Source organism: Mauremys reevesii, linkage group 4 (assembly GCF_016161935.1).
Source record: "Mauremys reevesii isolate NIE-2019 linkage group 4, ASM1616193v1, whole genome shotgun sequence".
NCBI classification, from domain to species: domain Eukaryota; kingdom Metazoa; phylum Chordata; order Testudines; family Geoemydidae; genus Mauremys; species Mauremys reevesii.
In genome coordinates, this window is record NC_052626.1 from 66,588,049 (window position 1) to 66,610,183 (window position 22,135).

Consider the following 22,135-nt stretch of genomic DNA (forward strand, 5'->3'; position numbering starts at 1 on the left):
GCTCAAAGCAATTTTCGAATCAAAGGGGAATAAAAAGATTCTATCTCTTGTTCAGTTCAAACTAGAAAACATGTCTGCACATTAACATTTTCTTAAAAGGGCTCTTTTGCTAAAGCGTAACAAGAATTGGTACTTCAATCCCACTAAAGCTGTGGTTGCTTAAGCAGGGGAAGGAATGGGGGAGGGGTGTGTGAGACTAATAAAGGGGTTCAAGACAGGGTAAAGGGCCATTTTTATTTTTTTAAACAATTAGTTATGTCCCTTGGTATATACTGAAGTTTATGTCCCTTAGTATATACTGGCCTTTTCTCCCTGAGATCTTTTGTGTTTATAGTGAAATCTTGGCTTTTGCTCCTCAAAAAGGTGGGTGTTTCTATTAAAAATCTTAATAGAAACAATGTATTTGCAGGCTGCCAGTGAAAATGAGGGCAGCCCTGCAGGAGCACACCCTTTCCCAGTCAAGACGTTTCTGGACTCGTGCTGCCAGTTCTCACTACGTTCCAACTGTAGGTGATGTCCCCCTCGGGGAAGGTAGGCCCCATTGCTGTCTCCCACTGCTGTGAAATAACCTGGACACGTCACCCCCTCGACATTCTGTAAATGGCAATGAATTGTTCTGGCAAGCCAGAAGTGAGAGCGGGGACAGTTATGGGCCTGTTAACTGCTTCTTCCCTCTCCAGATTGACTGAGACCTTGTGGCCAGCAGCATATTCTTCACTCATTCCTCCTACAGAACTCCCATTGCCATCACTAGTTGTACCATGTGGATGAAGAGGGCAGAATATGCCCACATGTTCACAGTTTTACTAAAATCAGGTTTAGGGGTGCTCAGTACTGTAATAATAGGGATACCTAACCTAGCACTTTTCATCACTAGTGTCTTAGGGCTTGATCCTATTCCCATTAAAGGCTATGGGAAAACTCACATTAGCTCTAATGGCAAAGGATCAAGCCCTTAATGCACTAGTCTTTCACTTCTGGAGGCCTGGGTTGAAGCCCAGCATATGCCGCAAGGGCAATCAGCTTGATGTGCTCAGTCTAGGTTTATAGTAGAGAAGCCCAGGGTAGGAATAGCTGAGGGTGCTGCAGATCCAGAGTGAGGCACGTGGGCAGTAGAGGGGAAAGAAGGACTGGAATATTCAGGGTGAGGGGGTAGGTAAGGACTGAAGTGCATTACCATTACAGGGGATGCTTTCCCCAGTTTGTGCCTGGCTTGAGCTGGTGGGATAGTTTCCTCATTTTCAGGAGAAGTATAATTCATTGAAGGTACAACAGAAGCTCTTTAAAAAGCCCACTCACCTAATGTCCCACCATTAACTCTCATGAGGCTCATTGTGAACTCAGCAAAATGTGAGAGGTGTGTATTTGTGCCCAAGGCATTTCACAGCATCTACCAAGCATCCCTGCCTTGTGCTCAGCTTCAGCTGAGTGTTGATGCTGTTTTCACAGAAGTGGCAGAGAGGAAGCTGACCATCGAAGAGGAGGAAGCCAAGAGGATTGCAGAGATGGGGAAGCCGGTGTTGGGCGAGCATCCCAAACTAGAGGTCATCATTGAGGAGTCCTATGAATTCAAGGTCAGTCCTGGGTACCGGGGCTCTTCATGAGGAGATAATAGTGTCACTGGAGAGGAAGCAGCCGGAGGGAAGGGATATAGGTAGAGGCTTGAACAGAGAGGACAGCCATGAGAGAGAGAGGGAGTGGCCAAGTGGGGGGAGAGAGAGAATGAGAGCGTGCCTGAAGAAAGAGGCCTAGCAGAGAGAGATTAAGGGAGAACCCGGAGGAAAGAGGTACGAGGGAGCAGCCTCAGGAGAGATGAAGGGAAGGTGCATGAGCACCTTGTGGAGAGAGCAGGTGAGTTACCCCGTTGACAGAGGAGGAGCAAGTGTCCTGAGATGATGGGGGACAAAGCAACTCCTATGGAGAGAGCGCGTGAGGTGGAAATGCCTGGGGAGAGGAAGGATGGATGAGGGGCAGGGAGAAGCGTGAGGAGAATCTACACTGCACAAAGAGAAGAGCAGCTGCATGGTTCTAGCCACCAGCCCCATCTTTAGGGGCTTCATCTCCCTGGCAGGGGGAGTGTCTGTTCCAGCCCCTGTGGAAGGGCGAGAGTGCTCCTCTCAGCACAGTGCTGAGTACTGTGTTCTCTCAGAACAGCACGTGGTGTCAAAGCTGGTTTAACTGCTGTGCATTTTTGTCCCATTGACAGAGTACCGTGGACAAGCTGATTAAGAAGACAAACCTGGCTTTGGTTGTAGGGACACATTCCTGGAGGGACCAGTTCATGGAAGCCATTACTGTTAGTGCAGGTGAGGGGACCTGAGAGTGCCCAGCTACAACAAGGTCACCAACCCTAAGGGAATGTACTAGCAAGACTCGGGTCTCTGAGCGCCTGTGTAAGCCAGCCTGAAACTGCCTCTGCTTCCTCAGTGGTGTTCAGCTCTAATAACTCCATGTACTGCAAACGTGCATGGATCGTGGGTATCAGCTAAACCACGTGCATGGGACAGCAGGGATAGAAACCAGGAGCTTCAATTCTAAAAACATAGGCCTCCCGCACCTAAGGGCAGGTCTACATGAAGATATAGCGCACGGCAAGCCACAGCCAGGGCAGGAATGGATAGTGCACTCAGTCACTACGTGGACCTTGCTACTGCACACTACAAGTTCCATAGTGTGCTTTGACCTACTGCTCAAAACACAGTCACTGGCTCAGAGAATGACACTGCAGCCTGGTGGTGACGGCACCCACCTAGGCAATGGGGGATCCAGGTGCCAGCCCTGCTCCAATGCGTGTTTGTTTAGACACAGTGAAACAGCTTCAACAGGAGAGATTGGGAGAGACCCTTCCCCCCACCCCAAGACTATCCTATCTCTCAGATTAGAGCACCTTCCTGAGAGGTGGGAGACCTCCCTTTAAATCCTTTCTCCCCATCGGGCAAAGGAGGGAATTGAACCAGGTCTCCCACATCCCAGGTAAGTGTTCTAACCACTGGGCTAATATTCCTAAGATGGGCAGCGCCACCTCTTCTTCCTCTGCCTGTATTGTGTGAAGTGAGGCAAGCGCCTGGCTCGTTCTCCCAGCCGTGGATCTCAAACAGAGCTAGGTGCCTCCCTGTATCCTAGATTTAGGAACCAAACTCTGTGAAGGGGCAGGGCTTAGGGTAGTGTTTCCCAAACAGTGGGTTTCAGGGCTGGCGTGGAAGGAAACCCCAGTGCGGTCGGAGAGCAAGCCTGCCCTGCACTCACCTCACAGATGTACAGTGATTCACAGTGATTTTCTAGACACCCCCCATCCCCCCCAAAAAAGTGATGAACTGTGACCCTCAGCATTGCAACACTTGTGGATTCAGGCCTTAGTGCCCAGTTCGAGGAGCACTCTCATTGCAATTCAGGGTGCTCAGTAATTTGCAGGATTAGGTTCCTATTTTGCAGATTCCAGGAATGCTTTGCAAACAATAGAGACTAATACAGTGAAACACAAACTAAAAACCCTTAATGAACCAACAGCTGGTGGCCATGTCCCTTTCAAGCTGGCATCAGGGGAGTGACAGGATAGTGTGTGGTGCAAGGTCAGAGTGCAGCTTGGCCATTTGGTGCCTTGGAGTCCTCTTGGAAAGGGGTTAATTCCCAGCCAGCTATGGGGATGGGTTGCTGCACAGGCAGTTAGTGAGCCCCAAAGGCAACTTGTGATTCATGCATCTGAGACTGATGAGAAATAAAGGGGGGTGGGGAAGAAGGGGCAAGAGATATCTGGGTTTCTTCTTGCCACTTTTTATGCAGACTTTCTCGGCCTTGCTCTCTCTATCCCTCACCCCCACCCCTTTTCTCTCCTTCCCTCCTCCTATATTTATTCTTTTTCTCCATCCCTGATAGAAAGACGGGATTGCTGCTCCACCCTGTGCCTCAGACTGTCTGCCCTTAAGAACTCAGAAGCTTGATTAAAGCCCTTGCTCAGTATTTCCTGCCAAGCATACATTAGGGTGCTCAACCTCTGGGGCACCAGCTACTAGAGTCAGTGCTCACACCATAGCAGAATGGTGCTGCACCCAGCTGGAAACAGATTCATACGAGTTCAATCCGGTGTTGTTAGTGCTTTGGTCATTGATTTTATTCTGGGAAGGAGAAGAGTAGTATGGGAAATCCTTATACAATAGGCATTTTATTCCATCCACCCTTCAATGAGCAAAGCCAGGCTTTGACTCTACAAAGGAATTGTCACAGAGGGTGTTCACCCTAACACATTTATCCCTTTGGACATTTCAAGACACACATCCTCAAGTGCGGTATAAGGGTTAACAAAGCAGTCAGGCATCTGCAGAGATGCTAGTGCAGCTCCCTATAACCAGTGCACAGAGTGCCAACTCTGTCATGTACTGCTTGTACGCAGCAGGTGCAGGGCTGCTACTAGCAGACCAGACTTCTATACCAAACAGGCTACAGGGCTTCCATCATGGAGAGAGACAAGAAATGTGTTCCCTTTACGATACTTTAATGCATTGCCAGGTATCACTGTTACCAGCTCAGGCAAGATGTGTTACACATGGTGCCATCTTGTGGCTGAACGTTATAATATAGTTTAGCATTCCATCACATCTCTCCCTCTATGTTTTACATTCATATCATTTCTAAAATGTACACTATCTTTTAGTATGTATCAGTCTGTTAAGTGTCTTTGAATCATACTGGTTTTTTAATTAGACCACCCAAATGCATAACAACTTGGTCATCTGGCTGCTCATTAGTTGCAAGGACTGTCTCTGGTCAGTTTGGACTCTTGGCATCTTCTTGTTGTTCTGCATGCACCATCTATAGGGTTTGCTCTGTCGATTGGTCCTTCTGAGGCACAAACTATAGATGTTGACAGTTTCTGTTGAACTCTCCATTGTCAGTCTCAATCACATATCATCTGGGTGATTAATTCTTTTTCTTTAGGACAGCTGCAGTTCTTCATCCTTCTTCGCCATCCAGTTTGACACAAACACAGTCACCAGGTTCTAGACTTGGCAGTTCTCTAACTGAGTCTCATCTGTTGTAAAAGTGTTCATAAGGTCTTTTAGCCTTTTTATCCAATTGTCTGCTCTTTGTATCTGGCCACTTTTTGGAGATAGATTCTTTTCTGACGTTGGAACAGTAGTTCTGAGTTGTCTTCCCATCAGGAGTTGTGCTGGACTATATCCACTAGCTTCTGTGGATGTTGATGTGTATCTCAGTAGAGCAAGGAATGGATCTTCCTGCTGTAGGATTTTCTTGGTAGTCTGTACAGCTCTGTCAGCTTCTGCATTTGCTTGTGGGTAATGTGGGTTGCTGGTAATATGAAAAATCATATTTTGTTTGGAAAAACAAATTCTGCTACAGTGAATTGTAGCCTGTTGTCCACCGCTGGTTTGTTCTGACATACCAAAATGAGCAAAAATGCATTTGTTTCTCAATAATACTGTGACATGTTATGTCTTTCAAGTACATTCTTTCTATATACCTGGAAAAACAGTCCATTATGACCAGATAATGATACCTTCTGAATTCACATAAATCTGAAGCTAGTCTCTGTCTGGCAGAGGTGTTGTTATTAAAAGGGTTTTTCTGTGTGTGGTGTGTTGGTCTGTGAGATCTGCAATGTTCACGTGCAGATACTTTATTCTTTATGCCCTTGCTGATGCCTGGCCACTATTCAGACTGGTTGGCCTGTTCACAGCATTTAGTTAGCCCTTGATGTCCTTTCTGGATGAGGTTTAAGATTTCTCCTCTCATTGCATTTGGAATTATGATGCAGTCACCTTTAATTATGAGTCCATTTGTCCATGCACCAAAAAGTAGTCTCTTGTCACTTCCTTAGTGTCCTTTAGATACTTTGGCCGGTTAGTCCTCATGTAACTTAGAGCTTCTTGAAGTTGTATGTCTGTTGAGAGGTTGCTTTTTGTAGCAGGTATAGTCTGGTTTCTGACTCTGGTCAGTATGTGTCCATAGCATCCATGTATGCCTTTACATCATCTTCAAGCACATAGGTAATTGAGTGTGATGCTGGGCTCCATGACAGAGTGTCCATGTAACAGGGTTCACTCACCACTCTGGTGTCTCCTGCTGGTTGTCATGGGAATTAGCTCTGCATGGTAGTGTGCCCTCTACGGGTGGTGTCTCACCACTGTCACTCCTGCTTTAGGACCCACATCTCTCCAAGGACTGTGGCGTCCACTTCAGTGACACAGTCCTCCAGCTGTGCTACACTCTGTGCTCCCCCCTTGTGGGGGACCTGCAGTCCACTGTTCAGCCACTTCCCTTAGTGGCAACTGCAGCAAATTGTCTGGCCACTTCCTTGTGGCCCCAGCATCCTCTTGCCCTTGCCTCAGGGCCTCAGCCTGCAAACCCCAGCAGCCAGCCAGGAGCTGTCCCTAACTCCCCCAGTCCCTGCTTGCAGCACTGCTCTGTCCAGGGTGCTGGCAGTTCTCTCAGCCCTCCAGAGACACAGTCCCTCCTCCGGGAGCTCCCAGCAGAGAACTGCCTTCCTCTGCCCTGCAGCTCCCTTTTTATATGGGCCTGCTTGGCCCTGATTGGCTGCTCCCTTCAGCCCTTCTCTGATTGGCTGCCTCCAGCACAGCCTCTCTAGGGCTGCTTTTAACCCCTTTTCTCCCAGTGAGGGGCAGCCGCCCCATCACAGTCTGCTACTACCAGATTTTTCCCCAAGAACATATTTAGCAATTGGGTTACGAACCCTGCAAGGTGTTTGTACAGTATATGGTTCAGCATTGTCTCATAGGATTATTTGTACTGCATCTCCTTTCAAAAGTCCAATCTCACCAAAAACTTTGTCAAATTCTTCCACCTTTCTCTCTAAGCACATCATGGCTGCCTCGCTGCTGCTGGGAAGGCTACTGGTCTTTTATCTTTTGATAACATATACTCTGAATGCAAATCTTTTGTCTTTGTAAGTTGTTTCTGCGGTGAATTGGCCCATGCTGTTAGAATACCAGCAGGGCTAGTCAGGGCTGTGTCAGGTGACTTCAGATCTGGGTGTTTTGAAGGTAAATATATGTACCTTCTGATATGACCATCATATCTGCTCCTGAGTCCGTTTTCAGGGCAATAGTATTTCCATTAACATTCAGTCTTGCTCTCCAAATGGCCTCTGTGTCATCACATTGATAGATCCCAGAAACAATGGCTCTTGGCTATCTGTAGCAGTCAGTTCCCTGACTGTCTTATTATGGCAAACAGCTGCAAGATGTCCATATTTTTTCATTGATTATATCTTGCATTTTGGAGGGCCACACATCTGTTGGGCTATGGATATTTCCACATCTTGAGCATTTAGTCTGAAAGGTTTTGTAGTTAGTCTGGATCTTGTCCAATACTGTCTCTGGTCTTATGATAATTACTTTTAGAAGTCATGCTGTGTCTCTTTACTGCCTTATTTCCAGTTTGAAATTGTCTGGCTTCAGCATCCAGCCATTGGTTTCTGTTATGCCTTTCTCTGCTAGACTAAAGAGCCCTTTAGTACTTGGTATTTTCTCCCCATTAGGGTAGTTATACACTGTAATGAAGTCAAAAGAAGCAGCCCAGGACTAAGAAGGAATGGTTTTGATCCATTGACCTCTGGCTTATGGGCCTAGCATGCTTCCTCTATGTAGAAGAGCTTCGTTCCTAGTGCAATCACATGGTTCCTTAAGAAACAGGCAGCAGTCCTTAAACCCAGGAACCAGCTACGGTTCAAGTTCTGTCCTTGGGGCAATTCTGAGACTGCTTACACCAGACACATATTACTGGTTGGACAGCTTTTGGAAGTTTTGTCTTGAGTACCAGTAGCATTGTATGGAGAAATGGTGACAACTTTTGTAGTTACAGTTGAGTAGCGCTTAATCTACTTACATTTGGTCACTGGAGTTTAGCGCTCTCTTGCTTCAGAGTAAGGGGATTTGTGGTCCTCAGCATTTGGCCCAGTCACAGTTATTAGATTTGTATGACTGGCTTTATTATGAGTAACAGCGAAGATACCATAACAATAGGAAGAGACTGAACATAGGAAACATCATGCTGGAATAGCCCAGATGTCCACCTAGTTTGGCATCTTGTGTCAGGAACTGGCCTGTGGCAGATTTTTCAGAACATATAAACCCCCTTATATAATGCACATAGATATGTTATACTGTAGAATGGATGGAAAACTTCCTGACCTCTGCTGGTGGTCAGCCCGTGCCCAGACAGATGGGGATTAAGAGCCCTTGTAATTTTACCCAACCTTCTTGCAGATATTATTCTCAGTTTATCAGTTTCTACTTTTTTTCTTAATATTATTTAGCTTTGTGCCTCTGTAATGCCAATCAACAGTGAGTTCCACAGGCTAATTATGTGTTGCATAAGGAAGTATTTGCTTTTATCCCTGTAAAATGTGTTGCTGTTCAATTTCAAGTGCTCACTTATGCTTGTCATCCGAGAAAGGGTAAATAGGAATGCCTGACTGGCCTTCACTATTTTCATGATGCTGTCTGCGTTGCTATGGTGATAAATATGGTCAAATCCTCTGTGTACCGGTACAAGAACAACATTAAGGACATTAAGAGATGATTCTGTGATTGCTGATCCACTTTCAAATACCCTGATGCCATTTCAAGGCAATCCCGATATTATCCTCCCTCTATAAACCCAGGAAAGCAGAGAATAGGTGAAGCTGGTGGTGGAGTTTATTTGCTCCAAATAAACAAGCACTAAGGAAAACTTGTGTGTACTTAAATGTTGTGGTATACAGAGAGAGAGCCAGCAGTCAACTGCTGCTAACATTTCAAAAGCCACATCTGGACTGGTATCTCCTAGCATGCCAGTGTCCTAGGAACAGCCCCTCAGATGCTCCTGCTGTGCTGCTGACCCTATAGTTCCTATCATTCCATTGGTAGCATCAGAATGTTGACTGGCGGGGGTCACACTGCAGGCATGGTGGAGAACAGCTGGGAGAGGGGAAAGCTGGTTAGGGTGTACACACTCTCTTATGCAGCAAATATTCAAGATCAGGAACATTAGCAGGCAAATCATTGGTTGCCCGTCACCTCCTGGGCAGCAGAAGACAGGTCCTTTGCTGCTGAGTTCTTAAGGTTGTCACAGAGAGCCCAGTGTCAACAGCTCATCCCTTCCCCTCAGGCAGTAGTTAGTATTCTCCCCTGATCCCTCACTGATTGAATCCTAGCTGTGGCCTAGATGATACTGTTAAAGGTAATACCACTGTTTCCTGGTTTGACCTCTTCTTTCTGAAATCCATTCAGACAGTAGCCAGCCTCCATCCCCATTGGCCAAATATGTGATTTTCTTGTCTGTGTGATTTCAGTGAATTTTTGCTGTTGCAATAAGGATCAATAGAACATAATCCATGTGACTTCAGCTTATAAAATGCTGCAGTGTTTGGAAACCTGGGATTTCACAGAGCCCACTAGTGATCTGCTTTCTTGTCTTGCATTGCTTGCAGCGGGTGATGAAGATGAGGATGAGTCTGGTGAGGAGCGCCTGCCATCCTGCTTTGACTACGTCATGCACTTCCTGACCGTCTTCTGGAAGGTGCTCTTTGCTTGCGTGCCACCCACAGAGTACTGCAATGGCTGGGCCTGTTTCGTGGTGTCCATCATGATAATTGGCATGCTCACTGCTGTCATTGGGGACCTCGCTTCCCACTTCGGCTGCACCATTGGCCTCAAGGACTCGGTGACTGCTGTTGTCTTTGTGGCCTTTGGCACCTCAGTACCAGGTGAGGAGGCCAAGGGCAAAAGTGTGGTAATAGGAGAAAATAATGGCTAGCACCTCTATCCTAGCCCATTGTTCAGGAGCAGCAAATCCAAGAGGGGCTCAGCCCCTCCATCCCACAATCCTTTGCGTGGGTAACTTTGGTGTTTCAGGAACCACTGGTTCTTGCGATGCTGTATGGGATGTGAAATCTGATTGGGAACTGGGGCTCGGGGAGAAATGAGAGTAGTCTCACACCCCCTGTCCCCAGGCAAAAGCTGTTGACCCCCTGGGGTTTAGGATGCACTGGGTGAGAATCTCTGAGAACTGTAGTTTATTGATAGGTTTTTGGATTCTGTCTAGTTTTGGAGGGGTTGCAGGGGGCATGTGTTTTGAGGGGGTTTGTACTGGTGAATGTTAGGGGACTTGACAGTGATTGTACAGTAAACCAACATCCTCTACTCATAGCCACTGACCAGACACAGGGGGACAGCTGCACCCTTGCTGTGCCAACAGGGACCTCGACATCATGTGTTTGTACAGAATCTACTATAACAGGGTCCTGGTCCATGACTGGGGCTCCTAGGAGCTCTAGCAATACACATAATTGGTAGTAATAATAATACTGATGATGACCAACAGGGACTCTATTGCCACTGGCAGTGGTGTCTCTACAGCTATGTCTACACTGCCATAGGAGGTGGGATTGCACCTTGGGTAGGCATACCCACACTAGCTTAATTCTAGCTGCCGTGGCTAAAAATAGCAGTGCAGCCATGGCGACATGCACCCCAGCATGGACTAGCAATGCGAGTACGGACCAGGAAGGCTTGCACAGCCTGTGCTGAAGACCACACTGCCACGTCTTCATGGCTAGTTTTAGCCACGCTAGGCAGAGTAACGACAGCCCTGGCTATGCCTGCCCCGGCTGCAGTCACACCTCCGATTGCAGTGTAGTCAGCCCCTGTATTAGCTTCAGTTCTGAGAGGCCACTGCTAGGCAAAGCTGCCAAAACAAATGGTAGCAAACAGCCACTGGGGACAGAGATGAGCCCTGTTTATATCTAGTCAAATAATCTACTATAGTTCTAGAGCACCAATTCCACTCAGAAATAAGTCCACCCCTTCATGTCCCTATCCCCATTGTGGGTATATGTTAATGGAAGTGCTATCCACTAGCCCCCGTCAATCCAATACATACACAGGTCTCCTTATTATGCTATCTCGGGCTCAGCTGGAATACTGCCTAGTTCATGGGCAGTATTTACAGTGCCAGTCTCCAGCACTTACTTCTGCTAGTGGCTGGAAGAGGAGCCATAAGCACCCTTCTGGCTGGAAGGTTGAGTGCCACAGCCTGTGTTATCAGCAAAAAAGAGTGGGGCACAGTGCACTGGATGCAAAGAGCAAAATGAAGGCCAAGACAGGCCTATAAATGTCTGGCAACTTAGTGCACCAGTCTAAGGAGAAGGTGCTAAAATGGCATGAGACCATTAAGAGGACTCACTACCAGGGCCATTCTCAAACCGCTTCTCTGCAACTACAGAGATCTGGCCTCTGTCCCCCTCAGAAAAGGGTGTCCTTATTTCAATTCAGCTTCAGCAATCCATGCCTGCTCTCCTGCCTTAAAAACCGCCAGGGCCCCCAGCTTTGGGCAGCGCCATTTCATTATTACTGTTAATTCACGTCTCTCCCTTCTAGACACTTTTGCCAGCAAAGCAGCCGCCATCCAGGATGTGTATGCTGATGCTGCCATTGGCAACGTCACGGGCAGCAATGCCGTCAACGTCTTCTTGGGCATCGGACTGGCATGGTCCGTGGCTGCCATCTACTGGGCTTCCCAGGGACAAGAGTTCCATGTGTCAGCGGGCACGCTGGCCTTTTCCGTCACGCTTTTCACCATCTTTGCTTTTGTCTGCATCAGTGTCCTGCTGTACCGGAGACGGCCTCACCTCGGAGGGGAACTAGGAGGCCCCAAGGGGTGCAGACTTGCCACAACTTTGCTCTTTGCAAGCCTGTGGCTCCTGTACATTCTTTTTGCCACACTGGAGGCCTATTGTTATATCAAAGGATTCTAAGCCGCGGAGAGATGATGAAGTTGGGGGGGAGGGATCCCCCTCCTCTGTTACCTCATTGGACACCAGTCCTCCAAGTGTTGTTAAACCAGAAGTGACAGCTGTCTGATTCCACAGTTGCCCAGACAGGAGGACAACTGGGCTGCAAGAAGGGCAAAATTATCATGAAACAAAAACAAGTTAAAAAATACAAAATGAATTTAAGGTATTTAAATAAATCAAACAAAATAAACCCAGTCACTGACCCCAGTCAGTGATATTGAGACTCTTCAGCCACCTTCAAAGATCACATTTTCTTTATTTTATTGTTTTCTTTTTTCTCTCCTCCATTATGAAATGTTATCATGTATTTCTAAATAGGTTGAGAATTACAGAAATAAGTTGGATCAAGGTTTTGCGGGGGAGGGGAGGAAACGTTGCTTAAAGTTTTTTTTCTTCCTTTAAATAGACAAAAAAATGTTAAAAATCAAAACCAAAAGCTTCAAGCTGCCATCAGTGCTGGAGTTGAACAATGCATTTTTTTGAAGCCACAAAAACAATGTCATAGTCAAATGACTCACTGTTATCTGTTTCTCCCTTTAAGTATATCATGAGACTGATGTATTTCAAATGCAAATACAAACACACACGCAGGAAAATACAATGATGAAGGCTGGAGCATAGAGCAACCCACGCACCAGCCTGCGATTTAAAAAAAAAAAAAAGACCTCTAACATAATATGTATCCTGTATATTTTGAGTGTGGCATCTCTCTTTGTGTAAAAAAACTTAAAACCTGTGGTACTGCAGGGAGAGGAAAATATGTTCATTTAGAAAAGGTAAAGAAATGAACAGATACACAGACATAGCCTGCAATGTGGAAAAAAGGGAGCTAGGGAAACCAGGGCACGTCCCTTAGGATCATAATGGTATTGTGTTTGATTTGTGGGAGGGCAGCAGGGTGTTCCTTTTTGCTTTAAAGTGAAGGTGAATTCATGTAAATAATTTGCTGTTCTCACATTTTGGTGCATACGAGAAGCTTTGAGGCATAACATGCCACTCAAAGGTTTCTAAGCATCATCTTAAAGGGTTTACTTTGTCCTTAAAAACACACATGCTTACCAAAAGGAAAAGGATCATGATGCCTCTTCATAACTCCTCTCTTGGCATCAGGGCCAGTTGATTTCCCTACATCTTTAAGGCCAAGTATGTCCTAATGGATGATGACCCACATCTGGTTACTGTAACTCACTGGGATCAGATATGCTGAGCAAAGATGACACCAGTCTCTTTTTCGGGGGGAAAACCAAAACCAAATCAAAACCATATGACAGTATTTTTCCAGTGCAAGGGTGATTTCCCATTTTGATTTGTATCATGTCTGCCAATTTGCTCCTTTAACACCCTGTTGTTACAAGGATCAGTGCTCCATTTGTGGTCTTTGCTAGGTTGAGAGGTACAGTATGGTCTTAAAAACTGCCACAGATCTTAGGACTTCTGTGTCATCTTAAGTACATTTTAGAAAAGCACCCTTTTAATTTTAAGTGCATTTTTAAAGAAAAAATAAAAAGGGGGAATATAAGCAAGATCTCATATCATGAATTACATCAACAGCTGCGAATAGAAATGTTGGGTTGGTAAAAAAAAAAGCTATACTTATATCTATATAAACATATTATCTATATACATATTTCTTAAGTGCAAGAACTGGAAGAGGGCATTGCAGCTTCATTCTTTTTAAAGTGTTTTTAAGATGAAGATGTTTTCTTCTGTCAAAAACTTAGGTACTGTAAAGGGAAATGTCTTCTTCGTAAATTTCACACTCATTAAACAAACCTGGAGCATTAGAGAGTAAACCAGGAAATGGAAAGAGGTCCTTCTCTACCTGTCTTTTCATACGAGTGAGCCAATGCGCTGATAATGCCTTAAAGACCGGGCAAAAGCACACAGAGGGAAAATAGAGATGGGACTGAGAATTGTGTTATTTTGTTATGGAAAAGAAGATGCAAAATGATCTCAGATGTACGGAAGAGCGTGAAAATTATCTTTAATTGACAAATGAAATATTTATTTTCGTACAGATGTGTATCAAGTATATATAAAAAGTGTGAGGGGGAAGGAAAGATTCTTCTCTCTGATATGATACGAGCAGTGGGCGCTTTGTCTGTTGAAACTAGCGGTGGGCGAACAATAAAAAGTGTGAATCCACTAAGCACCCAAGTTTTCTGAATGCTTATCCTTACTTTATCAGAGCTTTTTGGGTCTGCAACATCAGGCAAGAAAACTTATGAGAACAGGTTGCCTACTGAGATTTTCAGTACATTTTGCTTCCAGAATGCCAAGAAATACAAGATCAGCTTTTGTTAACTTATTTCAACACTCATCCTGGCTCTGACCCAGCAAGCAGAAGTGCAAGAAATTGAAAACACAAAGGTTTGGGGAAAAAAAAAACTTAGTTTGAATTTGGGGCAGAGGTTCAGATGGGTTCTTATTTTATCCAGACCGGTTCTCCCACTCCTAGTTGAAACCTGGCTTGGGTATTTGAAATGCCGTTATGTTGCTTGTGCTGTATCAAACACATGCTTTTCATCTGCTTCTTTATTAAGATCACTTTGTCGGGGGGGGTGAGGGAGGGTTAGCGGGAGGAGGGAGGACTACGCTAGTGCCAATCTCATAGTTACTTTGCTGCCCTTACATACACTGAGAAAAACTGCTCCAGGCCAATAACATCTGGGGAGTGTTTCTTTCTTTTATTTTATTTTTTACATCATTAAAAAAATACAAGAAAATAAAAACAAAATCTTCGTTGCCTTTTTGTTTTGTTTTGTTTTTGTTCTGGAAATTTGCATGGAAGCATTTGTACTTTTCTTCCCCTCTCCACTGTGCCTTCCTTTTTTCCCCCCGTTTGTCTCAATTCGATTTTTCAGGAATAAGCCGCCTAAAGTTGCATCATGGATGTTTTGTACACAGGAGACCTCACTTCATTGCCATTTTTCCTGCCAGCCTCACGTCTCAGTCTGGAATAAAAGCCGCTTTCCTCTTTCTGTTGCCTTGTTGCTTTTTAAATCACACTCTACAGTTCCTTACCCATTCGTACAAGTTCCTTCTTTTCTTCTTCCCTGATTGCTGGATGAGACGTCTTCTCTGTTGCAGGTTGTATGGGACTGCAGCGTTCATATGGGCATCAGGAAGAGGTATGTGGGGAATCAGAACAGCTAGTCTGCTCCTACTGATCATCGATGACTCGGGAACACATTCTGAGCAGATCTGAAAGTTAAAGGTGTGGGGAACATCATGGAATTAATAATCGGGTGTGATTTTTTTTTCCTCTTGGAGGTACTGCAGGAAAACTGGTAAATCCCTCTTACCTCTTTGCTGTAAGGACCCCAAAAGCATTTGAATTTCTTCATACAGCTGCTGAAACTATGCCTACTGCCAAACTGGATTTTGATTGGAGAATCAGGCTTGCTTGGTTTGATGGATGAATACATACTAAGACCAGTGATAATATTTTTCATGCCAAGTAGATCAAAGTGCTTTGCAAAGCAACAGCTAGAGATTAAAACGGCATCACACAATTGGACTGACCAAAATTTCAAGCCTCAAAAAGGGGCCTCAATGCTGTACAAGAATGTCCCAGTGCTGTGACAGGGGTCTCACAAAAACCATCAGCACTCCCATTGACCCCTGAATGAGTGTAAGAAACTTGGCCTAGTCAGGTTCAATCTAGCCTTATTTTGAAAACAATTTTGTAACTAGGCTTTACTTTTTCCTACCCATAGTTTGTCACTGCAATAGCACCCCGTTGCCCAGCAGAACGTTGCACCAGAGTTCGCCTGATCTGGGGGGGCAGTCAGGGCCTCCTGCCTGAGTCTCTATGGTAGCCCTTGTCTGTGCTGTGAAAGGTGTTAGCCTCAGTCCTCATGGGTTGTGTGGGTTTTCTCCTTATACTTGGCTGGTGTCAGCTGGTCCTGATGCTCGGGAGTCTCAAAATCCCTAAGTCTCCCAGGGGAACCCAGGCACGTCCACACCACTGGATTTCAGCTCAGGGCCCTTAAACCAGGCAAAGTCAAGGCTCAATAACTCCTGTTATGTCCTGAGCGCTAACCTCCCTCCCTTGGTTTCTGTAGGCAGCTCCAGCCTGTAGGGTCAGGCAACCTTTCGCCACGTGGCTTCTCAGCTGCTTGCTGGCTGGAGTTTCGTCTCCTGCCTGTTTGTTCCTCTGGCAGTCCTCCCATCCCTCTGCTGCCCTGCTCTTTTATTCTCCCAGCTGCTGTGAGGTTGCCAATCAGCATTGACTGGCAGTGCCGACACTAACCTGTTGGTTGCCAAGCTAGGATGAGGTATATACGCCCATGATACCATATAAACCCAAATGAACACTATGGTCATTTTACCACAGGCAGCAGTGGAGTAATTCAGTGCCTGAAGCACATGTCACTTGCATGCTTGCTACCTGCTATTTTGCTGCAAAACACATAAGTCAGGGTTTTTCCCAGTCATTGACTCTTGTTTGATCCTCAGTACAGGAGCCTTTTTCAAATAAAAGGCAATGCCCGGGATTTTTCTAGAGCAGACCCGGCAGCTCAGAAAGTCGGTCTGCTTCCTGATTGGTCCTTGCCTGCATCTGCATCTGATTGGTCCCTTGCAGCTACTAGATCTTTCCCACTGAGGCCCAGGCTCCCAGCCCTGGGGAGGAGCGGGGGAGAGCCCCACCGAGACGGACGGCTGTTGCTGTGTCCCAGGACTGCACCAACCACCCTGGTACTGTGATGGAGTGACACTGCCCCCCCCCCCAACCTCAACAGTGAGGCCCCAGGTACACATGCCAGCATCCCTCCCACACAGCCCAGGTACCGCCTTGCAGTACATACGCCCACCTCCAGCACCCACCCAGGTACCGCTCCCACCATAAACCCCTCCCAGTGCCCGCACACAGAGCCAGCAACCCTCCCAGTACACAGACCCACTGCCACAACCTCCAGGTACCCTGCCCAGTGTGTGTGCATGCGTGCATGCACACACACACACATACCGATACCCCCTTCCACATACACCTCCAGGTAGGCCTCCCAGTACATATACACCCCTTCCAGCACCACCCAGGTACCCCTCCCAGTACACACACACAGCTCCAACACTCCCCCAGGTACCCCTCCCACTACAGACACAGCCCTTCCAGCACCCCTACAAATACCCCACTCAGTGTGGGCGCACATACACACCAGCACCCCTCTCAGTACACACAAACCCTTCCAACACCCACCCCCAGATACTCGTCACAGTCTACACACATCCTCCAGCACACACACCCCTTCCAGCACACACACTGCTGGTACCCTTCCCAGTACACAAACACCCCCACACACACTCAAGGACCCCCCTCCTAGTGTGCCCGCGTGTGTACACACACACACACACACAGGTAATCCTCTCTCTTCACATGCCCGCCTCCAGTACCTTGCCAGGTAACCCCCCCCTCCATTATATATAGACCCCCCCTTCAAGCCCCACCCAGATATGCCTCCCAGTACACATAGCCAAAGATACCCCCCCTCAGTACACACACCCTTCCAGCACCCCCTCAAGTACACCTCTCAGGGTGTGTGCACGCATACACTCACAGAGCACCTCTCCCTGTATACATAACCCCCTCTTCAAAAGCCCCCCCCCCGAGGTACCATCCCACACCCATTACACAAACACCCTCCAGCACCCCGCCTAGTACATAGAGATGCCTCCCAGGCCCATCCAGGTACCCCTCCCAGTACACAACCACCCCACCACCATCCCCTAAATACTCCTCACAGTACACGTTCATCTCTTCCAGCACCCCTCGGGGGGGTGGGGTGTGTGTGTGTGTGCACAAAACTTCCCTGCAGTATTCCCACCCACCCCCCCCGCAATACTCCTCACAGTATATATGCATATAGCCCTCCAGCACCCCACCAGGTTACAACCCCCCACCAGTACATATACACCCCCACCAGCACACACCCCCAATACTCCTCACAGTATATATATATACATCGCTACCCCAATATAACGTGACCCGTTATAACATGAATGCGGATATAATATGGTAAAGCAGCGCTCCGGGGAGGGGGGGGCGGCTGTGCACGCCAGCGGATCAAAGCAAGTTCACTATAACGCGGTTTCACCTATAACGCGGTAAGATTTTTTTTTTTGGCTCCTGAGCACAGCATTGTATCAGGGTAGAGGTGCGCGCACACGCACACCCTTCATGAACCCCTGCCTGCACACCCCTCGCCCCCCCCCAGCCAATTACACAGGCCAACCACGCCCCCTCCCCCCAGTTAACCCAACCCTTCCCACCCACACATACCTAGCCTCTTCCAGCACCCCACCCCACCCCCGCCCGCACCCCGGTACAGCGCCCTGTACACAAGCTCCCCATCCAGCATCACCAAGTACCCCATCCAATACACATACACCCCCTCCAGCACCCCCCAGATGCTCCTCTCAGTTACACAGACCCCGTCCAACACCACAAGGCACCCCTCCAACAACACATATACCACTTCCAGCATCCCTCGGGCACACGCCCACACACACAGACACCCAGCTCCAGTACCCCTCCCAGTCCACACCCCTTCCAGCACCCACCAGGTACAGCTCCCAGTACCAACACGCCTCTCCAGCACACACACACCTCAGTACAAAAACACCCCTCTAACATCCGTCCCCCAATGTAATCCTCACAGACCACATAGATGCCGTCCAGCCCCCACTAGGCAGCCTTCACAGTGTATATATGACACACCAACAGACCCCGGCTGTCAACAGGTGGGATTGAACCTGGGCCTCTGGCACTTAGCTGCTACCGCATGAGCTAAAAGCCAGGCTGTAGCACAAAATCAATCTCGCTAAGTGTTCTCGGTGCCACTAGACAGGACAGAACACCACACCCAGAAAGTGTGTGTGACAAAAACACCCCTCCAGTACCCCACCAAATACCCACACGCGCACACACATACTGCCCAAATTCCCTCACTTGCCCCCCCTACAGTGCGCGCACACACACACATACTCCCCCCCCCCCCACACACACACACACACTCTCTTTTTGGGCACTTAAAACATGGTAACCTTAGCTCTTTGGCATGTAAAATGGCCAGTGTGCATCTTGGGGTAGGGATGGGGAAGGCAGACATTGGAAATGCATCTAATTTCATTTTCAGCAGCACTCAGATGTTGCCGTGTGTTTGTTCACTATGGTCTGCACTTTGCACAATGTAATCCTGGCTAGTGTGCACTAGAACCAGACCCCTGAGCAGTAGCATTACCCAGTATTTTAGGACAGCTGGATGCTCGTGTAGGCGATGAGACTTCATGGCCAACTCTAAGCTATGGTAGCATAATGCTGCAAAGCCTTCCACCACAAGGTAAAGCCAGGCTAAACGTGGCTGGGGAGGGCTAGAGGGCTAGCCTCAGGGCTAAGCATAGCCTTGCGCAGCAGGAAAGGGAGGTCCTAGCTGTAGCTATACCTTGGCTGACAATGGGCGTGGGGGGTGCTCAGCACCTCTGCAAATAGCAGCTGGAGCAGAAGTGGTATGTGTCATGCTCAGGAGAATTCCACCTGCTGAGGGCTAAGCCAGATAGCCAGGGGAGTGTAGTGATTAGGGCAAGTCCTAGTGTTTAAAGCCAGAAGGGACCACTAGATCAGCTAGCCTGACCCCCTGTGTATCACAACCCATTACCACCACCCTTGCACATACACACTAAACCCAGCAATGGCCAGGAGACCAGACTACTATATGCCACAGGCTGAGAATAGGAGTGACCGAGGTGCACCAGCGTGTGAGGCCTCTCGCAACGGCAGGGAAATAATTAATCGAGCAATACAAGATAATCCTTGCAAGTGACCCACACGCCGTGCAGCAGAGGAAAGCAAAATACCGCAAGGGTCACTGCCAATCTGAGCTGGGGGTGGGGTTGGGGGGTGAGAGACGTCTATCTGAACCCCCACATATAGTGATCTGCTGGAAACTTGGCTTTCAGTCCTGAGTGCACCATTGTCTAGCATCACTGTGGCCTGTGAACACTTACCTCAGGCTCCCATCATTAAAATGGTGTATAATAGTACTTAACCATTTTCATAAAGTTCTTTATTAAGTTGCCGCAGGGCAGCCACAACTCTTGTAGCTAAGATTTGAGGGCATGGGTGAAATGTACTAAGAGCAAAGAAGAGGTGATTATTGTCAGTGTTTAAAGGCCCAAAAGCTGGACACGACACAGCTCGTAGCATTAGAATAATATCAAGCTACAGGCTCTTTTACACAAGGTGCTAATGAGCTGCCACAGCCACTGGGTATTGAGGGCCCTTTAGCATCTTGCAGACGGTACAGTACTCAGACGCTTACGGGCTTTGCCTGATGAGCTGCACCATAGATTTCACTTAAGATCTGCATATACGGTGAACCTGAACTAGGCGCTGCCTCACGTGCCACCAGCCAAAGCCAGGCGCTAGCTTATGCTGTTTTCGGTTTGTTGGTAGCGTTGGGTGGTTTTAGCAGGCAGCGTTGCTCACCTGCAACAGTTTTGCCCTTTCTTCCAGGACAAAAGGGACTTAGCTGAGTTCATTTAATTAGCAAATGGGCTTGTTCAGCTCATGCTGACAGTATTAACCTTTGTGGAGTAGGTAGTGAGTTTAAAGGGAAGTTGCAGCCATCCCGGCCAGCCCAGCAGTAGGCATGGTCACACGCTGCGACGCGCTTGTTGCTATGAATAAACTTGGCAATGTAACTTTTTTAAGCCTTTTTTAATGACAGTCGTCATGTCTGCACACAGTGCCAGAGGGGCTGCTCTGTGTGACAATGGCAAGTAAAGCCCAGCAGAGGAGCCTATGGCTGTTTCTAGCTTGCTGTACTGGGGCTAAAGGAGCGCTTCAGTAAAGTTAACACAATGTTTAATTTCTAGGTAGTGAATATTATGGGCAAAACTGTGCCCTGACACGGCAGCTGTGTGCTGGGAAGGCTCTGCTTCCTCACCAGTGAGGGGAGGAAGTGCTGCAGGACACTGCTGGATACCCCTTTGAAATGGAGCTAACACTCCCTGATGCCTGCCTAACAGACACCACCTCCTGAGATCACTAGAACAGTCAGTGGCGGAAGCGCCACCCCTCCCCCTGCAGTCAAATTACATCTGTCCTTGGTGTGGGTGTGCGAGTGGAGTTGGGCGAGGAAGGGCTCTTTGCCTGCTTTCCCAGTCTATCACTTGACCCTAAATAGTCTCTGATTTTTCACACAGGCCATCACTTCCCAGCAATTCGATATGTGGCACTGAAAAAACAGCCAGCCTAACAAACTACGTGCGCTATGTGACACCTGTGACAAGCTACATTATGGAGGCACCAGCTGTGGCACCTCTGTTACTGTTAGATTTTGCACCTACAGCAAGGCGTCTTCAGCCCCTTTGTTATTAATGAGACAGCCAAAATTTCATTGGCAGCATAATGTTTCAGAAAATTAACAAGTACAATTGTCAATTAGTTGGAACTAATTAAATGGTGTGTCCTTTAAGAAATTTCACACCCTGTGATTGTTTTAACACACATAAGCCCAGAACAGGTAACCATCTAGTGATCCATCCCTTGTTGTCCACTCCCAGAGATGAGGGACATTTCAGAGCAGGGGATTGCATCCCTGACCAGCCAGGCTAATAGCCATTGATGGACCTATCCTTCATGAACTTTGGCCTTCACACCATCCTCTGGCAAAGAGTTCTACATGCTATGCGTTGTGTGACGAGGTACTTCCTTTTGTTTGCTTTAAACTTGCTGCCTATTAATTTCATTGGGTGATCCCCTAGTGCATGTGTTATGTGAAGGAGTAAATAACATGTCCCTAACATGTCCTTATTCACTTTCTCCACCACAGTCATGACTTTATAGTCCTCTATCATAACCCCCTTAGTCATCTCGTTTCCAAGCTGAAAAGTCCCAGTCTTTTTAATCTCTTCTTATACTGAAGCTGTTCCATTGGCCTAATCATTTTAGTTGCCCCTTTCTGTACCTTTTCCAATCCCAATATATCTTTTTTGAGATGGGGGAGTCCAGATCTGCACACAGTATTCTATTTATGGGCATACCAGGGATTTATATAGAAGCATTATGGTATTTTCTTTCTTGTTACCTATCCCTCTCTCATGGTTCCTAAAATAGTTAGCATTTTTGACTGCAGATGTTTTCAGAGAACTAGCCACAAAGACTCTACAATCTCTTTCCTGAGTGGTAACAGCTAATTTAGACCCCATAATTTTGTATGTATAGTGGGATGATGTTTCCCAATTTGCATTTATCAACATTGAATTTCATCTGCCATGTAGTTGCCCAGTCACCCAGTTTTGTGAGATCCCTTTGTAACTGTT

General features: G+C 47.2%; 1 protein-coding gene across 3 annotated transcripts in view; it reads left to right on the top strand.

The window, feature by feature from the left end:
* SLC8A3 (solute carrier family 8 member A3) overlaps window positions 1–14,468 on the top strand; it is a 194,612-nt gene extending 180,144 nt beyond the window's left edge. The window contains exons 6-9 of one of the 3 annotated variants that reach the window (XM_039537987.1): window positions 1,450–1,574; window positions 2,207–2,306; window positions 9,446–9,721; window positions 11,394–14,468. In XM_039537987.1, the coding sequence (XP_039393921.1) occupies window positions 1,450–1,574; window positions 2,207–2,306; window positions 9,446–9,721; window positions 11,394–11,770 (878 nt within the window). In that variant the 3' untranslated portion in view covers window positions 11,771–14,468. The remainder of the gene's footprint in view (window positions 1–1,449; window positions 1,575–2,206; window positions 2,307–9,445; window positions 9,722–11,393) is intronic. The other 2 variants (XM_039537989.1, XM_039537990.1) reach the window with 2 other exon arrangements.
* The last annotated feature ends 7,667 nt before the right edge of the window (window positions 14,469–22,135 follow it).